The sequence below is a fragment of the Salmo trutta genome, chromosome 30, assembly GCF_901001165.1.
Source record: "Salmo trutta chromosome 30, fSalTru1.1, whole genome shotgun sequence".
In the NCBI taxonomy this organism is placed as follows: Eukaryota; Metazoa; Chordata; class Actinopteri; order Salmoniformes; family Salmonidae; genus Salmo; species Salmo trutta.
The window spans coordinates 28,222,040-28,237,524 of NC_042986.1; the positions used below are offsets into that span (position 1 = coordinate 28,222,040).

At 42.7% G+C, this 15,485-nt stretch overlaps 1 protein-coding gene across 8 annotated transcripts in view; it reads left to right on the top strand.

Moving 5' to 3' along the window:
- The window catches only part of LOC115168417 (serine/threonine-protein kinase WNK2), an 83,650-nt gene that overhangs the window by 38,258 nt on the left and 29,907 nt on the right, over nucleotides 1-15,485 (top strand). For all 8 annotated transcript variants that reach the window (XM_029723665.1, XM_029723668.1, XM_029723669.1 and 5 more), the window contains exons 6-7: nucleotides 11,748-11,836; nucleotides 12,364-12,583. In XM_029723665.1, coding sequence (XP_029579525.1) covers nucleotides 11,748-11,836; nucleotides 12,364-12,583 — 309 coding nt within the window. The remainder of the gene's footprint in view (nucleotides 1-11,747; nucleotides 11,837-12,363; nucleotides 12,584-15,485) is intronic.

Below are 15,485 nucleotides of genomic sequence, written 5' to 3' on the forward strand. Positions count from 1 at the left end.
AACTGTTAGGCTATTATATGCCAATTGTTCTATTATGTGCCAGATGTTAAGACTACAAACCGTTATAAATTGCCCATTTGCTAGATTGACATGTCATTTAAAAAGGCGTAGGCTAGAGTAAAATCTGGGTTTATGATTGTAATTCAACTTTGCCATGGTTTGCTCAGATAAAGACAGGCAGCCTATATCCCTTGACAGGCAGCCTATATCCCTTGACAGGCAGCCTATATCCCTTGACAGGCAGCCTATATCCCTTGACAGGCAGCCTATATCCCTTGACAGGCAGCCTATATCCCTTGACAGGCAGCCTATATCCCTTGACAGGCCTACATTAGCCTAGGCAAGATGTAAACTGAACGATTTAGCAGCTTGCTTAGTTCAAACCGATTCGTTTATTCAACATGAATAGCGAGGTGATTTTGAGGTAAGAAGTGGTTGTTTCCAATGGCCTGCTGGAATAGGATACTGAGGATGGTGTCATTTAAATTAGTGAATTATGTGTATATCAAGGAGGTCTGTGCCACCTTAATTGGGGAGAACAGGCTCATGGTAATGTCTGGAGCGGAATTATTGGAATGGTATCAAACACATGGCTTCTAGGTGTCCGATGCCATTCCATTTGCGCCGTTCCAGCCATTCATATGAGCTGTCCTCCCCTCAGCAGCCTTATGTGGTGTTTGTATATACTGAATGTGGTGTTTGTATATACTGAATGTGGTGTTTGTATATACTGAATGTGCTTGTCAACAACAGTCAGTGTTTAGGCAATTTTTTTAAATTAAATAAATTGACAGTAACAGTCAGATTGTTAATCTAATGCGTTCTAACAACTGATAGATAGAGAGTTGACTTCGAATTTAATTATCTAAACATATCAGATGCGTCATCCAAGCGTGCAACAGAACGTTGTACTGTCTACACTCGGTTTGTTTGTACGTCTACACTCGGCTGGGACTGCAAGTTTGTGTTCCCTTTTTTTGCGTGGATTCCGCGAGTGCTAGCTGGCTGTACTACAGACACCTGTCGTCGTTGTGGGAAAGACTCATTGTTATCTTTTCGCAAAACTGGTTGCAGTAAAGAGCCAACCTGGATACTAAGGAGATCTTGAGGGAAATTGACGAGTACCAACAGCTTTATGCTTTGGAGGAACAACGTACTCCATCATGGAAAGATCAGATTACCTCACAGAACTTTAACCCGAGGAAAAAAAGAGAAGAAAAAGATTAATCTACAGACACGGACGATTTACTTACCGTTGAAGTAGAGGCTAGTGCTCTGGCTGGAATCCATGCAACACTGAAAAAGTTGTGTGAGGAGGTAGCAGGGCTGAGGGGGAGTTTAGCTAGAGTGAAATTCTCACGCCCCAAGGAAAACAAGGCACTCGCAGCCAATGTAAACATCCACAATTCCAACATGGATTGTCTACTCAGGGAAAACAGGGTGATGGAGTCGCTACTAGACATACAAAGTCGTAGCATGCGTGAATCTTTTTTTCTTTCTGGGATTCCTGAGGACGCATCCAATAATCCAGAGGGCATGATCAGAGAATTCATGCAATCCGCCTTGAAACTTCCTATAGAGACTGTAAACAAGGTGGCTTTCCAATGATTACATAGGCTTGGAACTCGGAGCGACAAGACCAAGGGACCAATCATCGCAAAATTTGAACACTACCAACAAAAGGAGCTGATCAAAAGCAGGGGAAGGGAGCTTAAAGGGACCAAATTCGGTCTCGATGACCAATTTCCAAGGGAGATAAACGAACGTCGTAAGAGACTGTATCCGGTACAAAGGCAAAGGGAGAAGGATAAACGTGCCTTTCTCATTGTGGACAAACTCTCTTTATAGATGGACAGCTTATTCCGAGACAGCTCCATAACACCATGGCTGTACTAAATTCTACGGGGACTTCAGGTTATGAAACAAAGTGTGGGAACTGTAAAAATATCTGAACACTATGAAGTCGATATGAACACACGTTCCCAATTACATGCTCGCTTACACATACGGACTTATATACACTGCTGAAAAAAATAAAGGGAACACTTAAACAACACAATGTAACTCCAAGTCAATCACACTTCTGTGAAATCAAACTGTCCACTTAGGAAGCAACACTGATTGACAATACATTTCACATGCTGTTGTGCAAATGGAATAGACAACAGGTGGAAATTATAGGCAATTAGCAAGACACCCCCCAATAAAGGAGTGGTTTGGCAGGTGGTGACTACTTCTCAGTTCTTATGCTTCCTGGCTGATGTTTTGGTCACTTTTGAATGCTGGCGGTGCTTTCACTCTAGTGGTAGCATGAGGCGGAGTCTACAACCCACAAAAGTGGCTCAGGTAGTGCAGCTCATCCAGGATGGCACATCAATGCGAGCTGTGGCAAGAAGGTTTGCTGTGTCTGTCAGCATAGTGTCCAGAGCATGGAGGCGCTACCAGGAGACAGGCCAGTACATCAGGAGACGTGGAGGAGGCCGTAGGAGGGCAACAACCCAGAAGCAGGACCGCTACCTCCGCCTTTGTGCAAGGAGGAGCAGGAGAAGCACTGCCAGAGTCCTGCAAAATGACCTCCAGCAGGCCACAAATGTGCATGTGTCTGCTCAAACGGTCAGAAACAGACTCCATGAGGGTGGTATGAGGGCCCGACGTCCACAGGTGGGGGTTGTGCTTACAGCCCAAGACCGTGCAGGACATTTGGCATTTGCCAGAGAACACCAAGATTGGCAAATTCGCCACTGGCGCCCTGTGCTCTTCACAGATGAAGCAGGTTCACACTGAGCACATGTGACAGACGTGACAAAGTCTGGAGACGCCGTGGAGAACGTTCTGCTGCCTGCAACATCCTCCAGCATGACCGGTTTGACGGAGGGCCAGTCATGGTGTGGGGTGGCATTTCTTTTGGGGGGCCGCACAGCCTTCCATGTGCTCGCCAGAGGTAGCCTGACTGCCATTAGGTACCGAGATGAGATCCTCAGACCCCTTGTGAGACCATTTGCTGGTGCGGTTGGCCCTGGGTTCCTCCTAATGCAAGACAATGCTAGACCTCATGTGGCTGGAGTGTGTCAGCAGTTCCTGCAAGAGGAAGGCATTGATGCTATGGACTGGCCCGCCCGTTCCCCAGACCTGAATCCAATTGAGCACATCTGGGACATCATGTCTCGCTCCATCCACCAACGCCACGTTGCACCACAGACTGTCCAGGAGTTGGCGGATGCTTTAGTCCAGGTCTGGGAGGCGATCCCTCAGGAGACCATCCGCCACCTCATCAGGAGCATGCCCAGGCGTTGTAGGGAGGTCATACAGGCACGTGGAGGCCACACACACTACTGAGCCTCATTTTGACTTGTTTTAAGGACATTACATCAAAGTTGGATCAGCCTGTAGTGTGGTTTTCCACTTTAATTTTGAGTGTGACTCCAAATCCAGACCTCCATGGGTTGATAAATTGGATTTCCATTGATTATTTTTGTGTGATTTTGTTGTCAGCACATTCAACTATGTAAAGAAAAAAGTATTTAATAAGATTATTTCATTCATTCAGATCTAGGATGTGTTCTTTTAGTGTTCCCTTTATTTTTTTGAGCAGTATACATACACACCTGATCCCGCTCTCTTCTTTCACTCTTCTCTTCTTTCTCTCTCTATTGTCGAAATGTTTTATTTAATGTGTTTGTTTTTCTATGTTGATATGTTTACAACAAGCAAGGGGAAGGTATCAGAATTTGGGGAATAATAACATTGTACGGAATACATTTGCACTGTAGTGAAGACATCTCTAGAGTAATGCAAGGTCTCTTTCATGATCATGTGAAACGTCAATTGCTATGGAAATGCTGGGATGTGTTTTTCAATGATGTTAAAGCTAATTATAATGCAACTATGACGGTGATATGAATATTAAGGCAATATGCACTACATGTTACACACACACACTCAACCATGCAAATTGGCGGTGTTATTATTTATTTGGACATCACACATTGTAGTCCTACTCTTATGCAGACATCGTGCACACACTCACTAAATCACATCCACACATCCACTAAATCACATATCATACACATGATCCTACTCAGATTTACTCAATATCTTGTCTCAATTTTCTAACATCTGTGGCATTGGCTCACAGGCAAACAGGCAAGGGAATAAAACAAATATTGCTAGAACCTATTTCTTGAATTCTAAATATCAGACAATTTGAAAGCTCTAATTTTGACTGTCGTAAAGATACTGCCATCAGATGTATTATAAGCACTAATTATGGTCAATTTAGACTGAGAATAGTATCTAGTAATGGTAAGGGGTGAAATAAGTATAGCCAGTTATAATTGTTACGGTTTAGCAGATTATTAAAAAAGATCAGTCTTTACATGGCTAAAAGAAAAGGAATATAACAAATACTGTTTACAGGAAACTCACTCTACATCCTTAGATGAAGTTGTGTGGAAAAAGGAATGGGGTGGTGAAATTTTCTGTTGTGGACAAAGGAACTCAAAAGGTGTGATATTAATTAACAAAAATTTCGATCTGAAAGTGCAAATAGTCAGGGACGCTTCGCAAGGAAGGTGGACCCTTTTGAATATGAAAGTGGATGAAAAGGAGATTTGGCTCAATTTATATGGTCCAAATTAGGATGATCCATACTACTTTGAAAACATACCAATTTATTGAACTTGCAGGCAACAAATGATCATGTCATTATGGTAGGAGACTATAACAGTGTTAAGTACCTCAATGGACCGTAAAGGTAATCACTCTACAGACTATCATCACCATGCCCTTAAGGAAATCACAAATATTATGGACACATTAGAAATAGTGGAAATTTGGAGACTAAAAAAACCCAGACCTAGTGAGATATACAAGGAGGAGACTTAGACAAGTAGTCAAGACGACTAGCTTGATTATCTCTCTTGCATCAAAGGTTAAAGTTTTAATAGGAGACAGAATGCGATCGGCTCATCATCTAGTTGGCATTCACATAACTCTTAGCGATTTTTTTTTTATTTTTTTTATTTTTTATTTTTTATTTTATTTTTTTTCCCCACGTGGACAGGGATATTGGAAATTTAATCCACGTTTACTGGAGGACAACTTAGTTAAAAATAAGACAAAATAATTTTATAACTGAATTTCTCCAGTATAATATAGGTTCAGCAAATCCCCTTATTGTTTGGGATACCTTTTTAAATGTACCTTCAGAGGTCATTCAATATTCATCAACAATAAAAAAGCAGTTTCTGGCTAAAGAGACAAGACTAACAAGGGAAATCCATGAACTAATAGTACAGGTAGATGGCAATAAAGACGATACTACAGAGATACAAAATAAGTTGGAGGAAAAACAAACTTGAACTTATTCAAGAACGATCTGATGTAATCTATTACAAAAATAAAGCAAACTGGATGGAATATGGAGAAAAATGCACAAAATTCTTCCTGAATTTCCAATACAGGAACGCTAACAAAATAATTTGTAGAAACTCGTTACTGAAGACGAGTCATCTATGATTCTCCGAATTATATTTTAAAAGAGGAAGCTAATTATTTTAGGCAGATGTTCTCTTTTCCGTATCATCCTCTCCCACTGAATGAAGACTGTTAAGGAATTTTTTCCAAATAATATACAAAATGGAAAATTAACAAATTAAAGATCAGTGCGAAGGCCAAATTACAGATTACTCAAATTACTTTGAGGCTATTACATCCTTTCAGTCTGGAAAAACCTTAGATGTTTCATGATGTTCTATTATTTCTAGTAGTTGTCGTATATTTTCTAGTAGTTGTCGTATATTATCTCCAATGTATCATCTATGTAAAAAAAAACTGTCAGATCAGGATGACAAATACCTGGTAGAAAAGCTCCATTGTTGTTTTAACTACTCCTATAGAAATGGCAGTCTGTCAGGTACTCAGTAGGAAGGTCTGCTTTTTCTGTTATTAAAACAAGATGGCAAATAGACTGGGTCTTTATATCTAAAAAAAAAAACTAAAAAAACTGGAGGCCCCTTACACTTCAATATTGTGATGCAAAAATACTAGCAATGCATAGCACTCAGAACTTAAAGGGTTTTACCAGTATTTTTCATCCTGATCACTTTATTTATTTTTAACATGGATGATACATTGGAGATAATATACGACAACTACTAGAAATAATAGAACATCATGAAACATCTAAGCCAGGCTTGGTATTTTATAGTGGATTTTGAAAAGGCTTTTTTTATTTTATTTTATTTTTATAAAAGGTATTTTATAGTGGATTTTGAAAAGGATTTTTGAAAAGCCAAGTGTTTTATCCATGTTCAGCTCACACAAACGTGACCATGAGAAAATTAGCTTTAGATTAAACTCAGTCGATTGGGTTATTACGAAAGAGGATGGTTTGATGATAGCAACTGTATTTATCATGGCTTTCATGGTACACTATTCCTCAATGGAAATGCCCCATTGAATGTAAGGAAATGCAAGGTCTTTCCAAGGAAGGGGTTATGTTACTAGAGCCCCATGGGTTTTGATACTTGAATAACTCCCTAGTATGACAAGCTTACTGGACAGTAAAGATGGTTATGACGTGCCATGTGGCACTGCCCAGGGCTGTTATGGTGACCATATTACCGCCACACCAGCGGTAGTGAGTCATGAAGGCAGTCAAATTCCACGTAACCGTTTAGTTTTTGTAATTAGGCTTCTCCAAGCTCTGATGCTGCTGATGGTCATTCGTAGCCTACCAAACATGCTGACTGCCTGGTACTCAGCACTCTCTATTGTCCCTCTAATCACGCTGACATCAATGTAATAGAAATTCTAATCAAACACTTCATGAGAGCTCATGTTGCGCAACATTTCTATAGGCTATGCAATTGCGTGAGAAAATAGTGATGGCTTCTATTAAAAAGAGGAGGATCCTATCAGCTTTCTATAGACTATTCCTATTATCTCAAATTTCCTAATATTAAGCACATTGCTTGTCTTGATAATGGTGTTTTCCCGCTAATGGAACATTTGCGCTTATAGCCTACTGCCGTGTGTGTGTGCATTGCTGTGCTTATAATGTGAAGAAATAGCCTAATAGTTCATCAACATTGTAAGCTAAACATTCTGATCTGTTGCATCAGCCTCATTGCGTAAAAATGTTTTTTTTTTTATGCCAGTGGCTGTATTAATGTGGGATCTATCGCATCCCACAACTGTCCCAGACTATGTTTGGAATATTTATTTCTCGCACAGTATAGAATAAGTCAACTTTTGTACAATGGAGGATAGTAGAATGACATAGGCTAGTGCTTTTGTTGTTCATTAGGCCTACTCATCTTGTTGGCTGACAAAGTAAATGTGGACAGTTCTTCCAATATCTTCAATATGTGCCTCGGAATGGATGCGCGCAGTTGCGTCCCCGGTGTGTTCTTCACTTGTAGCCTGTGAGAAAGACCCGATCACGTGAGTGAGAGGTGCTTCAAAACACGCAGGGAGAAGGGAATTCAAATTATTATATGCAGCCCAAGGGCACAAAAGCCACAAAAGGCATGGATTTGTTTTAGGTGTGTTAGGCCACACAAAGGTAATGCTGCCGGGAAATTTGACGCATTATCAAGTGCTTGTCAAATTGTGAACGAGAGACTGATAAAGTGTGTACAGCCTGCACAAGAAACAAAGCAGAGCTCTGGCCTTTCATGCAACTTTTTTCAAACCATAATTAATCGCATCATGTATCTTTTAGAATGTATTAAAAATCAAAACACACAGGCCAACGTTTGTGCGCACTCCCTCATACTTTGGTAGGCTGGTCATGGCTCACATCAACACCATCATGCCAGAAACCCTAGACCCACTCCAATTCGCATACCGCCCCAACAGATCCACAGATGATTCAATCGCAGTCCACACTGTCCTTTCCCACCTGGACAAAAGGAACACCTATGTGAGAGTGACTACAGCTCAGCATTCAACACCATAGTGCCGCAAAGTGCATCACTAAGCTAAGGACCCTGGGACTAAACACCTCCCTCTGCAACTGGATTCTGGACTTTCTTACGGGCCACCTTCAGGCGGTAAGGGTAGGTAACAACACATCCACCATGCTGATCCTCAACACTGGGGCCCGTCAGGGGTGCATGCTTAATCCCCTCCAGTACTCCCTGTTTATCCCATGACTGCGTGGCCAAGCACGACTCCAACGCCATTAAGTTTGCTGACGACACAACAGTGTTAGGCCTGATCACCGACAATGATGTGACAGCCTATAGGGAGGTCAGAGACCTGGCAGTGTAGTGCCAGGACAACAACCTCTCAATGTGAACTAGACAAAGTAGCTGATCATGGACTACAGGAAAAGGAGGGCCGAACACGCCTCCATTCACATCGACGGGACAAGTGGAGTGGGTCGAGGGTTTCAAGTTCCTTGGTGTCCACATCACCAACAAACTTTCATGGTCCAAACACACCAAGACAGTTGTGAAGAGGACACAAAAACACCTTTTTCCCCCTCAGGAGACTGAAAAGATTTGGCTTGGGTCCCCAGATCCTCAAAGTTCTACAGCTGCACCATCGATGGCATCCTGACCAGTTGCATCACCGCCTGCTATGGCAACTGCTCGGCATCTGACCATAAGGCGCTACAGAGGGTAGTGTGTACGGCCCAGTACATCACTGGGGCCACGCTTCTTGACATCCAGGACCTATATACTAGGCGGATTAAAAGGCTCCTTAACAGCTTCTACCCCCCCCAAGCCATAAGACTGCTGAACAGCTAATCAAATGGCTACCTGGACTATTTGCATTGACCCCCCCCCCCCCCCAGCTTTGTTTTTTAACTGCTTCTACTTGCTGTTTATTATCTATGCATAGTCCCTTTACAAATGACCTCGACTAACCTGTACCCCCGCACATTGACTCGGTACCCCCTGTGTATGTTATTATGTACATTTCCTGTATTTATTTATTTATTTATTTATTTAATTTAGTTTATTTAGTACCTTTTTTTATTCACTCTATTTCTTGAGCTGCATTGTTGGTTAAGGGCTTGTAAGTAAGCATTTCATGGAATGTTCTATACCTGTTGTATTCTGCACATGTGACAAATAGAATTTGATTTGAAGAAAGTATACTTCTTATATTTTTCTGCTTTGTTCAATTGTATTCTTCATACTATTTAAGTCTAAATCCAAAGGTCTGCATCATTGGGCTTGTAGGCTATGTGTGCAAGCCAGGAGATGCTAAATGTGTTAATTAACGGTCAGTTACCTTGAGACTGGCAGTTATTTGCTTGACAATCACCGGCTGACTAAATTCTGTGACCGCCGCAGCCCTATCTAGAACCCCCACCAGTTCTTCACAGATCCAGCCTTGAGGGTGTATTCCACTCCATGCCAGTGAGGAAGAAAGCATGCAGCAAACTGTTTTTAGATCGGGGGGTGGGAGTGTTCGGAGTCATGATATATTTGATGAAGGGTATTGATTTTGCACTCTTTAAACTTGGCAGGCACTGCTGGAATGGAATGACTCACCTTATCCTGGTTTCAGATCTGTGCTTTAGCTGACTATTCTGACTAGCCTTATCAATGATAATCAGAGGACTTGGCTCTAAAGCACATGCCTATGATAAGGATAGGCAGAGCAGTTGGCTAAGGCATATACAGTGCATTCAGAAAGTATTCAGACCCCTTCCCTTTTTCCCTTTTTTTTTATTTTTACGTTACAGCCTTCTAAAATTGATTTTAAATATTTTTTTGCAAATGTATTGAATATATCAAACAGACTTACGTTATTTATGTAAGTAATCAGACGCTTTGCTATGAGACTTGAAATTGAGCTTAGGTGCATCCTGTTTCCATTGATCATCCTTGATGTTTCTTCAACTTGATTGGAGTCCATCTGTGATAAATTCAACTGATTTGGAAATGCTCACACCTGTCTATAAGATCCCACAGTTGACATTGCATGTCAGAGCAAAAACCAAGCAATGAGGTCGAAGGAATTCTCCGTAGAGCTCCAAGACAGAATTGTGTCGAGGCAAAGATTTGCGGAAGAATTGAAGGTCCTCAAGAACCGTGGCCTCCATCATTCTTAAATGGAAGAAGTATGGAACCACCAAGACTCTTCCTAGAGCTGGCCGCCCAGCCAAACTGAGAAATCGGGGGAGAAGGGCCTTGGTCAGGGAGGTGACCAAGAACCTAATGGTCACTCTGACAAAGTTGTTCCTCTGAGGAGATGGGAGAAACTTCTAGGACAACCATCTCTGCAGCATCCACCAATCAGGCCTTTATGGTAGTGTCCAGATGGAGCCACTCCTCATAAAAGGCACATGACAGCCTTATGACAGTTTGCCAAAAAGGCACCTAAAGGACTCTGACCATGAGAAACAAGATTCTCTGGTCTGATGAAACCAAGATTGAACTCTTTGGCTTGAATGCCAATTGTCATGTCTGGAGGAAACCTGGCACTATTCCTATGGTCAAGCGTGGTGGCAGCATCATTCTGTAGGGATGTTTTTCAGTGGCAGGGACTGGGAGACTAGTCAGGATCGAGGGAAAGATGAACAGAGAAAAGTACAGAGATCCTTGATGACAACCTGCTCAGGACCTCAGACTAGGGTTGAAGGTTCATCTTCCAACAGGACAACAACCCTAAGCACACAGCCAATACAATGCAGGAGTGGCTTCGGGACAGGTCTCTGAATGTCCCTGAGTGGCCCAGCCAGAGCCCGGACTTGAACCTGATCGAACATCTCTGGAGAGACCTGAAAATAGCTGTGCAGCGATGCTCCCCATCCAACCTGACAGAGCTTGAGAAGAATGGGAGAAACTCCCCAAATACAGGTGTGCCAAGCTTGTAGCGTCATTCCCAAGAAGACTCAAGGCTGTAATCGCTGCTTCAACAAAGTTCTGCGTAAAGGATCTGAATACTTATGCAAATGTCACATTTCACTTTTTTATTTAATGCATTTGCAAATATTTCTAAAAAACCGTTTTGGATTTGTCATTATGGGGTATTGTGTAGATTGAGGAAAATAACTATTTAATCAGTTTTAGATTAAGGCTGTAACGTAACAAAATGTTGAAAGCGTGAAGGGGCCTGAATGCTTTCTGAATGCACTGTACATATCTGGGACCAGGCTACCAGGCTATATCCACCTGCTGTTAAACACATAACCCCCTCTTTCTCGAAGCAGCAGCGTTGTTTCACTGAGTCTTCTTTACTCTATGCATATCAGTGCCCTGGAGAGACCAGAGAAGGTTATTTATAGCTCCTTTATCAAAGGGAAACCTCAATAGCTATAAACCAGACTACATGCAGTACATATTAGCATCTGTATGAATGTGCCAGTTCCTGAAAAGCCTATTTTAAAAAAATATATATTTTTGTCCATATAGTTGCGGAAAGTGGCTTGATTAAATCATTAACGATCAGACAAGTGATATAGACGACACCTGAAATGTGATATAGGTTTTTATGGAGTCGTTTTGTGCATGTCTCCATATCAAGAAAACTCCCAAAGTCAGAATGCCATAACTTAAAATGAGGTGTGCAAACTAAGACCACATTTGGAAACAATCTAACCTTTGGTCATATTATCATGCTGTTCTGGTGACTATATATATATATATATATATATATATATATATATATATATATGTGTGGCCATCTCGCTCTGTGTTTTCACCCTTTGTTATTTCCCCCACAATACTTACCCACTGAGTCCGGCCTTCCCTCTGAATTATTTTTATTTTCTCTGTTCTCAGGGAGTGAAGCCTGCCAGCTTTAACAAAGTTGTGGATCCTGAAATCAAGGAGATTATTGGCGAGTGCATCTGCCAAAAGAAAGAGGAGCGGTGAGTGACTGTACCCGCCTCTCTGCCACAGGGCCCCCAAGGTGCCCTGCTGTCCCTCCGCACCTTGCCTCACCTGCCCACGTCCTATAACCCCAGCGATGATAGTCGGGGCTCTCAACAACATTGCAATCTACCCTCCCGAATAATAATTGGTTTGATACGGAGGAGAAAATATCCCTTAGAACCCCCTCTGTGGCAGGTTTTCATACTGAGGTTATTGTGTGCTGTGCTCTCTGTCCTTGTCCTGGCAGCTAATAAACGGAGGGTACTCTTAGATAAGGGCTTATCCTGTTCTTATGGCTGTGTACAGACGGAAACACTGAAAACATTGGTGCCCAGCGGAGTCTGTTTTTCAGCTCGTGCATGACATAACTATTGAGTCACTTTGTACTTTCAGACTTTGACTTTCGTCTCATTAATTTATATTTAATGTTGGCCTAATCTCTGAAATGACAACAGAAGATCAGTTGGAGCCATGCTATGTTATCACAGTGGTGAAGGTTGTTTTACTTGTTCCTTTCTCCCAGGTACTCTATAAAGGACCTGCTGAACCACGCCTTCTTTGCGGAGGACACAGGGGTGCGAGTGGAGCTGGCAGAGGAGGATGATGGGAAGAAGGCAGCTATCGCCCTGAAACTGTGGGTGGAAGACCCCAAGAAGCTGAAGGGGAAGTACAAGGAGAGTGGAGCAATTGAGTTCACCTTTGAACTGGAGAAAGAGACCCCAGAGGGCGTGGCCCAAGAGATGGTAAGTTGGATGGTTGAAGACATGGGTGGATTATAGCGTTAGACTGGTTGAACAGACAATCCAAGGTAGAGTATGAATTTGACCTGCATAAGAATATATTTTAGAATTTCTGATTCTTTGATCCTCATCACAATATTTCTGAAGTCGTTGTGTTTGTCATTATTCATCAAATGTAACCATGTTGGGTTACTTGTCGTGTAGGGCAGCAGGGGTCTGTGTTGGGTTACTTGTCGTGTAGGGCAGCAGGGGTCTGTGTTGGGTTACTTGTCGTGTAGGGCAGCAGGGGTCTGTGTTGGGTTACTTGTCGTGTAGGGCAGCAGGGGGCTGTGTTGGGTTACTTGTCGTGTAGGGCAGCAGGGGGCTGTGTTGGGTTACTTGTCGTGTAGGGCAGCAGGGGGCTGTGTTGGGTTACTTGTCGTGTAGGGCAGCAGGGGTCTGTGTTGGGTTACTTGTCGTGTAGGGCAGCAGGGGGCTGTGTTGGGTTACTTGTCGTGTAGGGCAGCAGGGGGCTGTGTTGGGTTACTTGTCGTGTAGGGCAGCAGGGGGCTGTGTTGGGTTACTTGTCGTGTAGGGCAGCAGGGGGCTGTGTTGGGTTACTTGTCGTGTAGGGCAGCAGGGGGCTGTGTTGGGTTACTTGTCGTGTAGGGCAGCAGGGGTCTGTGTTGGGTTACTTGTCGTGTAGGGCAGCAGGGGTCTGTGTTGGGTTACTTGTCGTGTAGGGCAGCAGGGGTCTGTGTTGGGTTACTTGTCGTGTAGGGCAGCAGGGGTCTGTGTTGGGTTACTTGTCGTGTAGGGCAGCAGGGGTCTGTGTTGGGTTACTTGTCGTGTAGGGCAGCAGGGGTCTGTGTTGAGTCCAGGCAGACAGTGTGCCAACAGTGCTCTGATCTCATCAGGGAATGTGCCCTCATGCAGATTGGCAGTGATACGATTTGTACTTCCAGGAGTCCAGTGATTGCGCTTTTCTTTTTTTCTTTCTGTTTGCATGTTTTTTTCCAACGAACATCCACCATCAGATAAAACCTGTTCATACCTTGTGACACAACACTGGGTCAGAGAGGCAGCATATTTCTCTCTCTCTGTACTTAAGTTACCCAGCGATAAGATTAGAGTGCTCAGGCCCTTGGTGTGGTTTTATATTTCTGATGGACCTAGCTACTGTTTTCTCCTGTAGATTGTTCTCAGACCCCACATCTAACTTATTTCAGACTTTGTCCAAGCTGTTTAAGTGAAAGCAGGTATGTGCTTTATACCAGGTTGAGGAGCACTGGGCTAAAACACTGCCTCTGTAGTGAAACTAGAAATCGTCTCACTGGATGCTTGCAGATGGCGAAGAGGGTTATAGAGGGCAAAGTAGATTAGTGGATTCGGCTGTTTCAGTCGCACCCGTTGCTGACAGGTGTATAAAATCAAGCACACAGCCATGCAAACAACATGACAAATATTGGCATTAGAATGGCTTTACTGACGAGCTCAGTGTCTTTCAACGTGGCACCGTCATAGGTTGTTGGTTTCAACCCCATTTTGGAATGAGATGTTTGACAAGCCGGTGTCCACATACTTTTGGTCATGTTGTTTACCTCTGTGGTGTTAATTGTAGAAAAGGAAGAAGCTTTGTCTTTATTTTGGCCTGGATTAACTCCATCTGTTTGTCCTCTTATGTTGTGTACCGACTGTTCAAAACGGCCATGAGCAGACTTCTCTTCATTTGTATTCTTCTTCATATCTCATTGTGATGGTCACCAGAGATGTGCCTGGTTTGAATCTCTCTTCTCGTGCCTCAGCATCAGTCTATTCCATCAAGTCAGGAAGAACATCCACTAACCATTGTCATTGTTTGACCATGTCTGGGTGACTTGCATTTTATGGTTGTCTGTGTTTGTATTAGTGAGCTCATGAGTTTCTCTATGATGTTTTTAAGCTGTGAATAGATTCGATAGTGTTTATTTTACCCTGTAGGCTATTTGTGTGTGGGACAGGCTTGGGTTTGTGTGTGTTAACCTGTCCTTTTGTCAACGGGCCAGGCTGTCATGAGTGTTCATTTCCGTTGTGAATGGATCCGGCTGCAGTGCTTAGTGTTACTGAGAATCAGGGCCATCGATTATTTTGTCAGACAGCAAGCTGACCTGCTTTCCTCCCTCTATCCTGAATCTCCCCATGCTGGGGGAATTTTGGTCTAGCTGTAACAGGCGTTTTGGAGGAGAGGGGGAGAAAGCGCATCCTCATTGTACTGTGGGCCGCAATCTGCACGCTCCCTCTCCAATCACCCCTTGTCACACTACAATGACTATTTTCTCTACAGACGGGCACCATGGGAGATGTAGTTTCTTTATCGACGGGGCTCTTGTCTCCGGTCATGCACTCTGCTACTCAGAGCTCCTTTGGTTTCTTATTCAGGACATGGTTTATGACAGGTTTTATTCAGTTTTGTGTTGATTAAATGACTACATCTTAAATTACTGTGAACAAAGGTCTTAAAAGCAAAATGGTTGTGTTAAAGATATGGGACTTGTAGTCAATGAAATAAATACATTTGCCCACCTGTGCCAAAACAGAAAGCTTTTTGAAATGTTTTGTGGCAGGCCATGATTCCTATTAATGAGTCCTTTAATTCCAAACCTCCTTTAAAAAAAGAACTCCTTATTTTACCCTTCCATATTTTCCATGGTCTAAATAGAGGGTTGGCAACAGATGGCCCATTGGCCCCCACAAAGTTTTTTGTAAATTATAACAGCAAAAACCCAAAAAACTTTTAGGAAATCTGTTCCCAAGTATCCCAATAAATGAACATGAAATGCTGTATGCGTTTATGTGAGTTGAATGCTGTAAACACAGAATAAAACAAGTCCCATGATGGTAGTGACTGCCCGCTACTACCTATTTACTATTTATTCACATTATTTTC